This window comes from Leucopleurus acutus (assembly GCF_964270905.1).
Source record: "Leucopleurus acutus genome assembly, chromosome: 19".
Lineage (NCBI taxonomy): Eukaryota > Metazoa > Chordata > Mammalia > Artiodactyla > Delphinidae > Leucopleurus > Leucopleurus acutus.
In genome coordinates this window covers 60,107,039-60,121,820 of record NC_139161.1, presented here as the reverse complement: position 1 = coordinate 60,121,820, position 14,782 = coordinate 60,107,039, and the positions used below count along the sequence as shown (strand labels likewise).

General features: G+C 57.5%; 1 protein-coding gene across 1 annotated transcript; it reads left to right on the top strand.

Annotated features, from left to right (window-relative positions):
* The first annotated feature begins 727 nt into the window (after positions 1 to 727).
* NT5M (5',3'-nucleotidase, mitochondrial) lies at positions 728 to 14,476 on the top strand. Its single transcript, XM_082860320.1, has 5 exons — positions 728 to 1,244; positions 4,507 to 4,607; positions 9,327 to 9,387; positions 12,804 to 12,918; positions 14,203 to 14,476. Exons 1-5 carry the CDS (start codon positions 978 to 980, stop codon positions 14,343 to 14,345), a joined length of 687 nt encoding a protein of 228 aa, XP_082716446.1. The 5' UTR covers positions 728 to 977; the 3' UTR covers positions 14,346 to 14,476.
* The last annotated feature ends 306 nt before the right edge of the window (positions 14,477 to 14,782 follow it).

The following is a 14,782-nucleotide window of genomic DNA, read 5'->3' as shown; positions in this document are numbered from 1 at the left end:
AGGGTGAGAAGGAGCCAGTGAAAAGGGATCTGGGAGCGGAGAGTTTCAGGGAGAGGAACAAATGTATGCCAAGATCTTTAGACCCAAAAAAGCTTGGTGTGTTTCTGGAAAAGACAAAATGCTAGTGTGTCTTAGAGTATAGTGGGTGAGGAGGGTCCTGGTGTGTCTCTGTTGGATACTGCTTGCCTATAACAACAGTAATAGTCTCTTATTCATTCAAATTGACAATAAAAGATTTTAAAGCCAGAAGAAAAAGGAAAGCCACCTATAACGGGGTACATAATATTTATTTTAGATTCATTTGAAAGTCACCGGTTTTATTAAGGCTTCGTGATATTTGCACGGTGTTTGTTGCTCCTCTAACAGCCTCTCCCCAGCCAGTCACCGTAAAGCAGGGGGCACATCACTGTTTTGGTTCCTTCCTACTACTGTCACTCCCTGAAGTTCTTCTGCCTATTCTGTTGACTTATTTGCTTTGTGTCCCTCTCCCCTTCTAAAATGTGAGTTCCAGGGTGGCAGGACCTCGTCCACGTGGTCCACTGCGCGACGCTCTAGGGGCTCAGTGAACGTCTCCGAGACACAGGCCTGCTCCTGCGGCACTGGGAGGAGGGAGCCCAGGCGCAGGATCCCGGGAGAAGGTGCCAGTGGAGATCCGGGGACTGCGGACGCCCCGGGGACAGCCCAGCGCCCAGGGCTGTCCTCCAGGCCACGCCCCTCGGGCCCGCCTCCGCCAGCGCGGGTCCCTTTAAGGGCGGCGAGGCCGCAGCCTCGCTCTGGGGCTTGAGCCTGCGCGCTCGTTTCCCGCTCGCCCCGCGCGCCCCACGCGCCCCGAGCCCCGCGCGCCCCACGCATCCCGCGCGTCCCCGGCCCCGCGCGCGCCCCCCGCATCCCGCGACCCCGACGCCCGCTCCCCTGTCCGCAGTGTCTCCTCCCGCGGACATGGCCCCGGTGTTCGCGGCGAGCGCCCGCCAGGGGCCATGATCCGGCTGCGCGGCTGGTGCGCGCGGAGGCCCCGCGGCGCAGCGGTGCCTGCGGGGCCCGCTGGGCTGCGCTGGGCGTCGGGCGGGCCTGCCGGCCGCGCCCTGCGGGTGCTGGTGGACATGGACGGCGTGCTGGCCGACTTCGAGGGCGGCTTCCTCAGGAAGTTCCGCGCGCGCTTCCCCGACCAGCCCTTCATCGCGCTGGAGGACCGGCGCGGCTTCTGGGTGTCGGAGCAGTACGACCGCCTGCAGCCCGGGCTGAGCGTGAGCATCCCCGCCCCGGGCGCGCGTGGCCCTGGGAGTCGCCACCCGTAGCACCGGGTCCTAGGGGCCTCTGCGTTCGATAGCTCTTGGCTGTCATCGAGGGCTTCTCAAAATTCAGGAGCACATAAGGCATAATATACCTAACTCCCTCTCTTCAACTGACTTTTTAATTTTGGCCTCAAGTCACATTCCCGTTTCTTCCTCTACCTGAATTTGATGAGCATCTTTACCATCCATTCTTTTTTTCCCTTTTCCACCAAAGTGTGGTTCCCAGTAGCATTGAGGTTGCAAGTCTTCCTGGACGGCACACAGGGAGTCGTGGTGGGTCCGGATCTATTCCTTGACTTATCCCCTGCCCCAGCCCGCCCAGCTAAGCACCTGAGCTCTGACACCAGGAACGTTCTTAGATCGCTTGGTTTGTCCATTTAAACTACTTGGTGAAAGGTACAGGATCTTGCCATGGACCAACTTAGAGACCTAATGTTTTCTGCTGTCCCTCAACTGGCCACCTAAGGTGGCTGCCAGGGGGAGTTGATGATGATTTTAGAACCTATTTTGTAACCCCAGGTTGCTGCATTCCCTCCTCTGTGAGGCAGACATTATTTTCTCCCTTGTGAGGTGAGGAAACCTGTCCCATGTCACAGCCAAGAAGGGTCAGCCTGCATCTGAGTTGTCTGTCCGCTTGCCAAGGTCATTCAGTCCTGTCCTCTGTCCTCCCCTAACAAGTGCCAGTTGTTCGATTTACAAAAGGCATCTGGACAGTAATTTGGTTTGTGGAGGGGTGGGTGTTCAAAAGGAAATGAAGCGCCATTTCTTTTTATTAACACCAGGCGCTTCAGAAGGCAACTTTCCCCTGAGGCTGGGGTGCCGACCTCTCCCACTCCCGATACCTCATTAAAAACTTTAAACCGGAGAAAATGCCCTAGTAATTTTTGCAGGCCCAGTAATGTTCTCCCCTGCCCTGTGTATGTCTTCATTCATAGACGGCACTCAGCGTTGCCGTCCGGGTTCTTCCTTTCCTCCCAGGACCGTGTTACTGTGATGCCACTAAGCCTGTTACTGAAATGGAAGTCCGTGTGCCCGATGCAGAGAGGCCAAACAATACCAAAACGTCAGCGTTTGGAACAGAGAAAGGTCTACTGCAGGGCCATGCAAGGAGATGGATGGCTCATGCCTTAAAACCCCAAACTTCCCAAAAGCTTTCAGCAAAGCCTTTTTCTAGGAAAGGTGAGGGAGGGGCGTGGTTAGTTGCTGCAGACTTCTTGGTGTTAGATCCTTTGTTCTCGAGGTCAGGTCATGGTCAGGTAATGATGTTCCTGTAAATTTCCACCAAGCAAATGTTATTCTCTGTTCTGACAAGAAAGGGCAAGGTCTTACGGCACTATTTTCACCCTCGAAGGTCCAGGTCCCGGCTAAGAGGAGGGGGTCTCTGCGGGGCCGGTTACCCTTCCCTGGAGCGTTCGTCCAGCACCAAGTCTGGGTCCTCCCGCCAGTGCCCAGGCCCGGCTGAAGATGCAGATCTCAGTTGGCAGCTCCCTCAGGTCCAGGTCCCGCAGATGCCCCTGCCATTAGGTCGCCCACCCCCGCAGCTCTCCAAGGACAGTGGCTCTTCTAGTCCATTGTGCCAATGTGCAGACTCCGGGTCTAAGGGAATGCGTTACTGTCTTCCAAGAACAAGGCCTGGGAGCAGAACTCGGGCACCGAGGAGGGGTGCTCCGAGAGCTCACTGTGCACTGCCGCTCCTGGGAACATTGCAGGCAATGGGGCTTTAATAGACGCACACGTGACCTTTATCCCCAGGCACAGCTCATAGCAGGACCTCCCTGGTCTCCCCTTGGCCGAGCTGGCCCAGCATCTGCGTTAAAACCTCCGTGTCAAGCACCCGGCTTCCACACGGAGGCATCCCTGCTTTACAAAATGTGGGTCTTTCTGTGTTTCCTTTGAGCCTCGCTTGCCGAGGGGTGAGCAGGGCGGAGGGGAAGGCATAGCTCGTTTTCACTGACTTAGAATCTTACACTGTTAGGGCAGTTGAACGGGCCTCAGAGAAAGGAAGTCCCTTGACCAGGGTTTCAGGGAAAGTTGAGGGGGAGGGAGGTAAGCTGGGGTGCTGAGGGGAAATGGTTAGCCCTGGGCCACAGCCTGCTTTCCATCACTCACACTGCTTCGCTTTGAGTCAGAAGCCCCAAGTTCGAGTTCTGACAGTATCACCCTGAAGTGGCCTTGAATAAAAGCTTCAGTGAAGCCCAGTTTCCTCATCTGTAAATTGTGGGTGGCAGCTCTTGCCGCTTGTGGGATGTGAGGCTCAGACCAGAGAGGGCATATATTAGCAATAAGCACGGATGTGCTTAAGCCTATGTAGTTGACGACAGTATTGCCCGTGTGACCTCCGTGTACTACCCGTATGTCGCCGTGGTGGCATTTTTTCGGGGGGTGGTGTTCTGACAGCGGGTGGGGGAACGCTTCCTGCATTGCACACATGGGACATGGTTTCCTGCTTCTCAGAGGCTGGGGGTTGTCACTTTCCCCTTGTCCTGGCCCTGGAAGGGGGTGACATACCGCAGACATGAATTTGGCCGGCAGCATAAGACGGACACTCCTAGCCGGGCGGTTGGGAGCCACTGTTTTGCTGTGTGACATTAAGTCAATCCCTTCCCCATTCTGAGCCTCGGTTTTCTCACATGTGAAATGAGGGTCTGGATTGGGGGCTTTTAAACTTTAAAAGCAGCAGAATAGTTGTGTGTGTGTGTGTGTGTGTTTTAACGAAGTATTTTATTGACATCCCAACGCGTAGCTCAGATAAAGAGCTGTTCTGCCGATGTGATGCGGAGCCTGGAGCTCTGCTCGGTCGGCCTTCTGCCCGCGCCCCCATCCCTCGTGGCACGGCGGTGCTCTGAAGGGCGTGAGCTCCTCCAGTAGTTGAAAGTGAGATTCCAGCGCCCTGGCAGGACCCAGCCCACCCTCGCTGCCTCCAGGGGGCCTCAGGCCTTTAGAATCAGGCAAACGTGTGGTTCCTGGGGGCCAACCTTCTGTCCCCGCCAGCTCCAGCAGGGCCTGTAGCAGCTCTGGCTTCAGAATCCACAGCCCCAGCACCGTAGCTGGTCCCTGTTGGATCCTCGCAGAAGCTGGATCCCTCCTGCAAAGGGGCCGGAACACACGCCGGTGCCAGCTCCCACCCTTCCTCCCCCGGGAGCTGCGTCCTCGCGGTGTGGGCACGCAGGGTGCTGAGGACCCCGGGCATCACCTGCACTTCTCCCCTTCTCAGGAGAAGGCGATCAGCATCTGGGAGTCGGAGAATTTCTTCTTTGACCTCGAGCCTCTGCCAGGCGCTGTGGAGGCTGTGAAGCAGATGGCCAACCTGGAGAGGTGAGTTTGTCTCGGCCCAGGGTCCGTGCCCCTTCCCGCATCACGTCACCTCTGCTTCTCGTTCCTCACCCTGCACGGGCCTGCGCTGTCCATCCTCACGGGGCAAGTCTGTAGGCTGTTAAGATGCTTCCATCCAGTAACTTGGGAGAATGTCGAGTCTAATTTGACGGGGTTCGCTGGGTGTTCAGGGTTCATTTATTCAGCAAATAACTGAGAACTGACTGTCAGATGCCTCTGGGCACCAGCGGGTCACAAGCGAACAAAGCGCATTCCCTGCTCTCCTGGAGCTTACAGTCTAGCCAGAGAGCAGGTGTTACATAGAGCATCACATCCGGGAAGACAGCCACGAACTGGGATCAGTGCTGAACACAGAGAGCCAGGTGTGTGCAGGGGTACGATGGGGAGACCTGGGAGATGGGGTGGGGGAAGCGACAGCAAGAGGATGAGGGAAACGTCTTCCTGGTGCTGTGAGCTGAGGCCCCCGCCCGTGCCCACCGCCCATCGAAATTCAGTGGCACTTACAGCGCTCCCCTGAGGACCTTAAAAAAGGAAATAGCCTTATTGAGGTACAATTCACATACCCTGCACCCACGTGGTTTTTAGCGGGTTCACAGAGATGTCCAAACAGCACCATAGTCGACTTCAGCACATTAACAGTCACTGTGCATTCCTGCTCTCTGCCCGCAGCCCTCGGCAGTGGGCTTTGCTGTCTCTGGATTTGCCTCGTCTGGACGTTTCACATACGTTTCTTACGATACCTCGCCTCCTGTGACTGGCTTCTCTCACTCAGTGTGATGTTTCCGGGTTCATGTGTGCCGCCAAGTGAATCAGCACTTCATCCCTTTTCACTGCTGAGTGATTCTCCGTGTGTGGTTATGCTACGTTCTGTCCATCCGTTCCTTAGTTGATAGATCTCGGGTGTTTCTTCTTTTTAGATGTGAAGAATAACACTGCAGTGAACGTTCACGTACGAGGGTTTTTGTGGCCGCGTGTTTTTATTTCTCTTAGATGTACACCAGCTGGGTCCTATGCTGAATCCAAACTACTTTCAAAGCAGCTGCACCATTTTACATTCCCAGTAGCAATGTCTGAGGGATCCAACTTCTCCCCAGCACTTGCCATGGTCTTTTTTTTTTTTTTTTCCTTTTTTTTTTGCGGTACGTGGGCCTCTCACTGTTGTGGCCTCTCCCGCTGCGGAGCACAGGCTCCGGAGCGCAGGCTCAGCGGCCATGGTTCACGGGCGCAGCCGCTCCGCGGCACGTGGGATCCTCCCGGCCCGGGGCACAAACCCGCGTCCCCTGCATCGGCAGGCGGACTCTCCACCACTGCGCCACCCGGGAAGCCCACTATGGTCTTTTTGATTCCAGCCATTCTAGTGGGTGTGAAGTGGTATCTCATTGTGGTTTTAATTTGCATTTCTCTGAAGACTAATGATGTTAAGCATCTTTTGGTGTGCATATTAGCCATTTGTATATCTTTTTTGGATAAATGGTTATTCAAATCCTTTGCTAATTTTTTTTTCAATTTATTTGTCTTTTTTTGTTATTGTTAACTCATAAGACTGCTTTATACGTTCTGGATAACAAGTCCCTTGTGAGATATATGACTTGCAGATATATTCTCTCATTCTGTGGATTGTTGCTTTACTTTCTGGGTGGGGTCCTTTGAAACCCGAAGTTTTTATTTTGATATAATTCAATTTATTTATTCTTTTCTTTTGTCGTTTGTGGTTTTGGTGCCGTATGTAAGGATCCTTTGCCTAATCCAAGGTCACAAAGATTTGCTCCTGTGTTTTCTTCTAAGAGTTTTATAGTTTAAGCTCTTATATTTAGGTCTTTGATCCATTTTAATTTTTGCATATGGTGTGAGGAAGGGGGTCCCACTTGCTCCTTTGTCGTGTGGAAAATCCAGTTGTCCCAGAACCATTTGTTGAAAAGACTCTTCTTTCCTCTGTTGAATGGTCTTGGCTTCCTTGTTAAAAGTTAGGCCGCAGATGTTAGGATTTACTACTCTGGTCTATGATTTGAACCTGATTTACACCAGAATCATGTACTATAACTTCTTCCACCTGTAGCAAGAGCCTGGCGAGGCAAAGAATGTGTATTTTTGCACCGAAGCTTTTAAAACCTCTGTTCTTGTCTGGATCCTCATTTCCTGGACCACGTTCACCAACTGTATTCTGGGGAGCTGGATTGCACGGTGGTTAAGTCTCAGTGTGAACTGGAGTTAGACCGCTTCTCCAGAATCGACCCCTCAGCAAGTCTCTAAACTTTCAGTTTCTTCATCTGTAAAATGTGTGCAGTGTAAATGTTAGCTGCCACTGTTACTATTCTGCAGGACTTAATAGGTGTGCAACAGAAGGGTGTTCTTTTTTTTTTTTAATATTTATTTATTTTGGCTGCACCGGGTCTTAGTTGTGGCATGTGGGATCTTACTTCCCTGACCAGGGATCGAACCCGGGCCCCCTGCATTGGGAGTGTGGAGTCTTAACCACTGGACCACCAGGGAAGTCCCAAGAAGAGTGTTCTTTGACCAAAGCAGCATGGGAAACATCGATGAGCGGAGTCTTTCCTGTGGGACTTCTCAGAGCTTTTAGTTTGTGGACGTGCATTGAGATTCTTCAGGGGGCGGCAGAGGAGGAAGCTTTCTTTATTTTTTATTTTTAAATTTATTTTTATTTTTGGCTGCATTGGGTCTTTGTTGCTGTGCGCGGGCTTTCTCTAGTTGCGGCGAGCGGGGGCTACTCTTTGTTGCGGTGCGCGGGCTTCTCATTGAGGCAGCTTTCGGGGAGCGCGGGCTCTAGGCGCGTGGGCTTCAGTAGTTGTGGCGCATGGGCTCAGTAGTTGTGGCTCACGGACTTAGTTGCTCCGCGGCATGTGGGATCTTCCCGGACCAGGGCTCGAACCTGTGTCCCCCGCGTTGGCAGGTGGATTCCTAACCACTGCGCCACCAGGGAAGCCCAAGGAGGCAGCTTTCTTCTCGTGGGTTCTGGTCCGGAGCACTTTTTCACAGCTGCCGTATTAACACATTCGCAGAAATTCCAGTCTGAGATGTCCAGGTTGAGACCACACCACTGGTCCTTTACTTCCACTTTGGCGCTTAGTGGGTGGGCGATTCTGACAGTCAGTCCATGCCCGGAGTTTGGGCTGAGAGAGGGGTCTAGCGGATGGCTAATCAAGTGGATGGCTCTGTGTCTTGTGCTTTGTGCAGGAAATGAGCAAGGTGACGTGTTAGAGGTCACCGGGGAGGGTCTACTTCAGGTGCAGATGCTTCTCCAAGGGGGTGATATCTGACGTCAGACCTGTAGGATCAGAATGAGTAGTGAAGGGCGGCGGGGAGCAAGGCTACAGGCCCTGGGAGGGGAAGGGGTTTGCTGACTTGGGTAGCAAACGAGACCAGGAGGGTGAGGTTTCAGTGAGTGTGGGGCAGGTGGGATGTGGAGGAAGAGGTTGAAGAGAGAAGGGTGTCATCTAACTCAGGTTTTAAAAACATGGGCTCGGGCGCTGAGTTCGGCATTTCCTTGGCATTTCTCCAAAGAAGAGCTACAGATGGCGATTAAGGGCGTGAAAGTTTGCCTCAACATCGTTCGTCCTTAGGGAAATAAGGCAGAACCACAGTAAAAAGCCGCTCTGCACCACTAGAACGACTGTCGTAAAAAAGATGGACGATCGTGGGTGTAGCCAAGGATGGAGAGGGCTGGGAATCCTTATCGCTGGTGGTGGGATTGTAACCGGCGCAGCTGCCTTGGAAACCGCATCCTCAGGATGTTGGATACAGAGCCGCCTGTAACCCAGCAGTCGCACCCGAGAGCAACGGAGACACAGGTCCACACGGACCGTGCGCACGGGCGTCCCCAGCGCCACAGTTCCCGGGTGGAAGCGGCCCCACTGTCCATCCGTGGTAGCATGTAAACTGAACGTGGAGCATCTATACGAGGGACGTTACTGGGCAGTAAAAAGGCCCACAGTTCCAGTGCCCTTGAAAACATGACCCTGAATGAAAGAAGCCAGTCGCAAGAGACCATGTACCGTGGGGTTCTGTTAACATGAGATGTCCAGAACAGGCAAATCCACGGAGATGGGGAGCAGGCAGAGACCCAGGGTGCCCGGGACACCACGCCCTCTGCCCGGGGCCTCAGTCTGACGCAGGCCTCTCGGGACTGCTCTCCAGGGATCCCATCCCCCGTGGGTTTGGCCCGATGAGACAGATGGTGCCGCTCAGGGGGCAGGCGCCAGCTCAATGAGGACAGGAGACCAGCTGGCACTGTTGGCGGGTGCCGGGCCCGGGGCCGCGGGAGGCCCCGAGGGTCCACCAGGGTCCACAGGAGTGCGTGAAGCCTGAGCCGCCCGGCCGCACCCTTGACCTAGAGACTCCGGCTCGGCTTGTAGGTTTCCTGCCTCTGCGCCGTGTGAGGCCCTGATGTACGTCCCTTGAGTAGCTGGCTCTGGTCCTGTAATGCCTTCCCCACAGGCTGGTACTCGCCGTTTCTCGGCATTTCCTGTCACGTCCCAGGGACGGCCGTTCCTCAGCTCTGCCAACCTGCATGGCTGGCTGCACAGGGCTGCCCTGTGGTTTGCCCGGCCCTGAGCTGGTGTCGGGCCGGGGCTGGGGTCACACGTGGCGGCCGGGGCCGGGGGGACAGGGCATCGCTGGCCATCGGGGGCCGGGCTTGGGCAGGGGGACGCCGGCGCCCAGCCTCACCCTCCGCCTCTCCCCCAGCACGGACGTCTTCATCTGCACCAGCCCCACCAAGATGTACAAGTACTGTCCCTTCGAGAAGGTAAGACGCCTGGGGTTGGGCCTCTTCTCGCTTTGCCCCACGTCCCAGGGGAGGGCTTGGACCTGCACCCATGGCCGCCGCCTGCCGGGGCTGCCCCTCCTCCCGTCCAGCCTCCCGGGTCTGGGCCAGGGCCTCCTCCCAGCAGAGTCTGCAATTCTGCTGCGCCCTCTGGGTGGACCTGGCGAGGCACCAGGTTCTGTGGGAAGGTGACCGTCCCCGTTGGTGCAGCATCGACGTGAAGGATGGGACGAGGAGAGGATGTGGGTCGGGGAGGGGCTGGAGGCCACCCAAACCAAGTATTTGGGCACGAAAAGCCTCACAAAGGTGAAACAGTGAAACTGCACTTTGCTCCATACTCACTTCGTCATCTTTATTGAAAGTGGGTAGAATGACATAAAACAGAGACTTCTCTGGAGGCTGGGAACTTGCAGGGTTGCCAAACCCAGAGAGATGGTCTGTTCCCCGGGGGTGGGTTCACACCAGAGGTGGGCCCAGGGCTGCTCCTGCCCCGAGGAAGCCGAGGAGCTTCCCAAGTCTGGGAAGGTGGGGCTCGGGGCCCAGACCCCCCGCTCGGGGGCCGACCTCGGCAGGGGTCCAGCATGTCCCCTCGGGACCTCTCCTTGCCCGGCTCCACGTGCGAAGCAAACACACACGGTCAGCCAACGTTCGGCGCCTCCTGCGCTTCACGCGGAAGGGATGCGCCTCATCGGGGCGTCGCGGGCGCTGGCCTCCACCGTGTGCCTCGTGCTCAGGACGCCCCTCAACCCGCCAGGACCGTGAGTGCAGCTCACCTCGGGGGGGCGAGTGGCTCGGCTTGGTCAGCGGGGGTGGGCTCGGGCCTGGAGGCGTGTCCAGTCCCCAGCAGAGCAGCGAACTGGGGGCTCGGCATCCCCCGCACGCTAGAAGTGGGCATCGTCCGGCCCCTCGTGAGACCCCCGGCAGAAACTCTGGGAGTAGCCAGTGTGCTTCCACAAGCCCCCAGGTGCGCCGTGTTTGAGAACCGCCGGGCTGGGGCTGCTGTTTCAGCCAGGGCTGCGGTGGAGGCGGGGCTGGCTGTCCGGCCCTCGGGGTCCTCATCCCTCCCCCAGGGTTCAAGTATCATCTGCATGCCGACCATCCGGCCCGTGCAGCCTCAGCCCAGCACTCCCCTCTGAGCTCCAGATGGCTCCGACCTGGTGTGTCCGTCCCAGGGGTACCGACGTCCTTGTCCCACGTCCGCCCCTCCCTCCGAGGCTGGAAGCACCACCCTTCTTACCCCTCGGTACCTCAGCAAGCCTGCTTCCTGCTGATGCTTTCCTTCAAGCACACCTCTGTCTACATGGCCATCTGGGGAGAAATGCTGACATAGCCTCGGAGCTGCCCGTGCATTTCGGCTCCACACGCACACCCCCGGGGGTGCGGGACATGTCCCGCTGGCCCTACTTTAAAGCCTTTAGTTGTCTCTGCAGCAGCTGTGTCATCAAATGCTGCTCTTCCCTGAGGCCATGGAAAGACCTCCTCCCTCGAAAGTCTGTCTAGTAACTCTTTTGCTGCATGTGGTTCGGATTCGGTTTGGGTCGTCTTGACAGATTCTGGTTCGGGAATAACACCACCACTTTACCTCGGATGGCTCTGTGTTCGCCAGGCCGAACTGTTTCCTGCCCAAGTGTCTTCAGGGACCAGACTTACGATTGGGTGGAAAACGAACCACCTTCCCTCCCCAGCCCCGCCCCCACAGTGGTGCCCTCGGACCCTGGCCCCCACCCTGGCCGGGCCCGGGAGTCGGACGAGAGCTCTGGGCCTCAGACCCCCCCACCCAGCCTCTCAGGGCCTCCGTCTCATAACCAGTGCGGTTGTGCTGATGCCTCCCTGGGTCGTAGGACAGATGCAGAATGCGGCATTCACCACCTTGCTAGCAGTAAACGTCACCCCTGTGTCTCCTCTCCGGCCCAAAGACCCCCACCCAGCACGAAAGAAAGAACCTCAGTGCACTTTTCTCAAACCAGAAAGCCTGGGCAATTTCACGGTTGATTATTTTTTCTGCATTCTTGGATCCTGCAAAAATAAGTTAGGTGCAAAGTTGCCTATACAACTTCAATTAAAAACTACGTTTTGAAACGTGGTAAATTTTTTTTTAAAAAAAGGAAGGAAGGAAATTCTGCCAACTATAGATGCTTCTCTAACTTATTTCCCAAATTTCCTCTGATTAGCCATTACTTTTGCAATAAAAAAGTAAATGCTTTTTTGGTTGGCAGTCATTCGGCCAACGTTTACCGGGCACCTGCTGCAACGCCAGGCGTCTGGGGCTTAAAAGAGCCGTCTCTTTGCTCTCGGGAGCTGAGGACAGTGTGGCAGGAAGAGAGACGGTCATCCCTCTGTCACAGGCTCTGTGGTCCCCCAGGGAGGAGGCCAGGGCAGGTTCCTTGGGGAAGGTAAGAATTGGGTGGAGTCATGGAAACGACAAGGCAAAGCGCTGGAAGGACAAGTTCTGAGTAGACCTGATGCGGCCGAGGAGAGAATCTCTGAGCTTAAAGGTATCTCAGTGGACACCCTCCAAACTGATGAGCAGAGAGGGAGCAGAGCCTGCCTGCCCTCCCCCCGGGGTGGCCTGGAGACGCAGCTCCGATGGCTCCCCGTGGGCCTGGAACGCATCCGGGCGGGACGTCCGCGCCCCGCCCCCCACCCTCGCCACCCCCTTGTTTTACCGCCTCAGAGCCTTCGGGGTGCGCACCTGACGCACGGCTGTTGTGAGGCTTCAGTGCGGGGTGCGACGGGGCCCTCGGAGCAGCTGAGCTGGAACCGGAGCCCCGGCCGCCCCACCTCCCCTGGCCGCGCGGGGGCTGCCGTGCCCCCGTCAGGGCCCCTCGTCCCAGCCAGAGGCCTGGGGTGTCCGCGCCCTGGCGCGGTGGACGGCCCAGGGGTCAGCTCGTCTGCTGTCAGTCCAGCCTCTCGAAGCTGTTTTGTGAACCTGACAGCCCCCTGTTATCTTGTGATGGGGAGTCTTCCTGAGAAAGTGGCCAGTGTGGTCGCTTGCATGGGGTCCTCCATCTGCTGGGTTAGGTCACTCAGGAACAGGGCGTCGGGGGAGCCCCCGGCACTGGCACCATCTGCTTGAGACCCTCTCCCGCTCCCGTCGTGGGTCCAGTCCTCACGTGGCCTCCGGACGAAAATTCACAGGGTAGGACAGGAGGACGGCCAGTCTGTAAGGCGTTGTTTTGACGCGCCTTGGAGCTCCGTCCCCCTTTCCTTGCCCTAGAGCCTCGCCGCAGGGGCCGGGGCGTCTGCTCGGAGCCATGATGCTGCCGCTTTGTGGCCGAGGGGCCAGGACAGTCCTGTTGTCTGCTGAGCGTGGCAGTCTCCCGGGGTGGGCCCCTCTTGCAGGAGAGCCCGCTGTGCCCCCTCACGGCTCCACCTCCCCCCGCCTGCTGTCGTTCCAGTACGCCTGGGTGGAGAAGCACTTCGGCCCTGACTTTCTAGAGCAGATCGTGCTGACCAGAGACAAGACCGTGGTCTCCGCCGACCTCCTCATAGACGACCGCGTGGACATCACAGGCAAGTGGCCTGCAGCGGGGGAGGGGCGAGCGTGGCGGCCAGGCCTCACGGCCCCTGACTCCCCTCACTCACCAGACATGCGTTAGGCGTCACATCCAGCCTTAAGCCGCGCGTGGAGCGAGACAAGATTCTTCTCCGCGTCCGGCCTCGGAAGGGGCCCCACTGGGAGTCAGGAGGAGTGGGTCCTGCCTCTGGGGTAACTCGCTGGGTGGCCTCGAGTGAGTCCCTTTACACCTTGAAGCCTTGCCCTCGTGCAAAATGAAGCCTTGCCCTCTGGCTTCCAAACGTTTGTTTTTAGCAACAGAACCCCCCCCCCTTTTTTTTCCCCAGAAGTAATTTGGACTGAACCGCATGTGTTAAAGCAGAAAGGCAAAGCCTAATCTCTCTAGTTGAAGGTGGTTTGGGAGCTGTATTTGTCCCTTTTGCTGATGGGCGACCCCCTCCCAAAAAATAAACAAACAAACCTTGGATTTGCCTAGAAAGGAGAGGGGAAACTTATTGGTTCATCAAACTGAAAATCTGGGGTAGGAGGGCTTCAGGCACGGCTGAATCTAGGAGCTCAAACAACCTCCGTTAGAATCTGGTTTCTTTATCTCCTGGTTCTGCTGTTCTCGCTGTGCCTGCGTACTCTGGCAGATGCTCCCCTCCTGGTAGCTATCACTAGTTTCAGGGTTAAATCCTATGCTTTTGGACACCTCAGTGGGAAAATTTGAAATATTCCTTCCCTGATGGTTTTTGGAGCTGGCCTGGGAAACATGCCCGTCTCTACCCTGGTCAGTGTTCAGAAGGTAGAATCCACAGGTGTGCCCGCCACTGACCTCCCAGACCACACGGTTTCCCTAGGACAGTCAGGGCACAGTGCAGGGGTGGGGGAGGCCATGACTTCGAGGGGCCCAGGGACCCACTCAGCTTCTGTAGGGGAGGGCGGGCGTACCCTCTTCCACAGGGGAGAGGCCGTACCCAAAGGGCAGGTCACCACTGGTGGCGTCAGTATGGACTCAAGGGACTGAAGCCTGCGGGGCTTGTGGGGCCCACGGTCAACAGCTGGTGACGGAGCTGGTCCAGGCAGTGCAGGATGGCTGGGCACAGGGGCGGGGAGGGCGGGCGTCTTGAGGCTCAGCCTCCAGCAGAGGCCACGGCCGTAGGGAGCGCGTGGTCACTGTTTGCCGAGCACCCGCTGTGGGCTCTGGGGCTGCGAGGGGGCCCGCGTCCAACCCCGTGAGACAGGGCTGGTGCGATCGCCTGGGGCCCCGACGTGGGACTGAGGTGCTGCTTTCCCCCCAGGGGCCGAGCCGAACCCCCACTGGGAGCACGTGCTCTTCACGGCCTGTCACAACCGGCATATGCGGCTGCAGCCCCCCGGCCGCAGGTTGCACTCATGGGCAGACGACTGGAGGGCCGTCCTGGACAGCAAGCGGCCCCGCTGAGCTGGCTGAGCCCCGGCCCCGCACGTTGCCCGGCCTGGCCTTACACGCACCTCGGGGCAAGGCTGGCCCAGGGCCCTGGACAGGACACGGGCGGCCAGGCCGACCTCAGGCCTCCGGTCAGGGAGGAGCCCGGGGCGTTGTTCAGAGGGGACAGCCCTCCCCTCCCTCAGGGAAGCCCCCTCCCCGGCCAGCAGCCGCCTGGTCTGAGGGTGACGTAGGAGCAGGTGGGGACAACCGCCCCGCTCTGAACCACGGCCCCTGCTGCCCGGCGACCAGGGGGTCTCCCCCGTGGACCTGCCCCGGATCCAGCAAACATGGTGCGAGTTCTGGGCCGTGCCAGGCTCTGTGCCAGGGGTCCTCCCTGGGCCCTGCCTCTGACCGGCTAGAGGGCTCTGCCCCCCTCCCGCTCCCCCCACCCCGAGGGCCAAAGGCTTAGA

Coding starts and splice junctions, on each gene's coding strand:
- NT5M (XM_082860320.1), top strand. CDS start 978: ATGATCCGGCTGCGCGGCTGGTGCGCGCGGAGGCCCCGCGGCGCAGCG. Junction 4,608..9,326: donor CAGATGGCCAACCTGGAGAG/GTGAGTTTGTCT, acceptor CCTCTCCCCCAG/CACGGACGTCTTCATCTGCA. Junction 12,919..14,202: donor CGACCGCGTGGACATCACAG/GCAAGTGGCCTG, acceptor CTTTCCCCCCAG/GGGCCGAGCCGAACCCCCAC.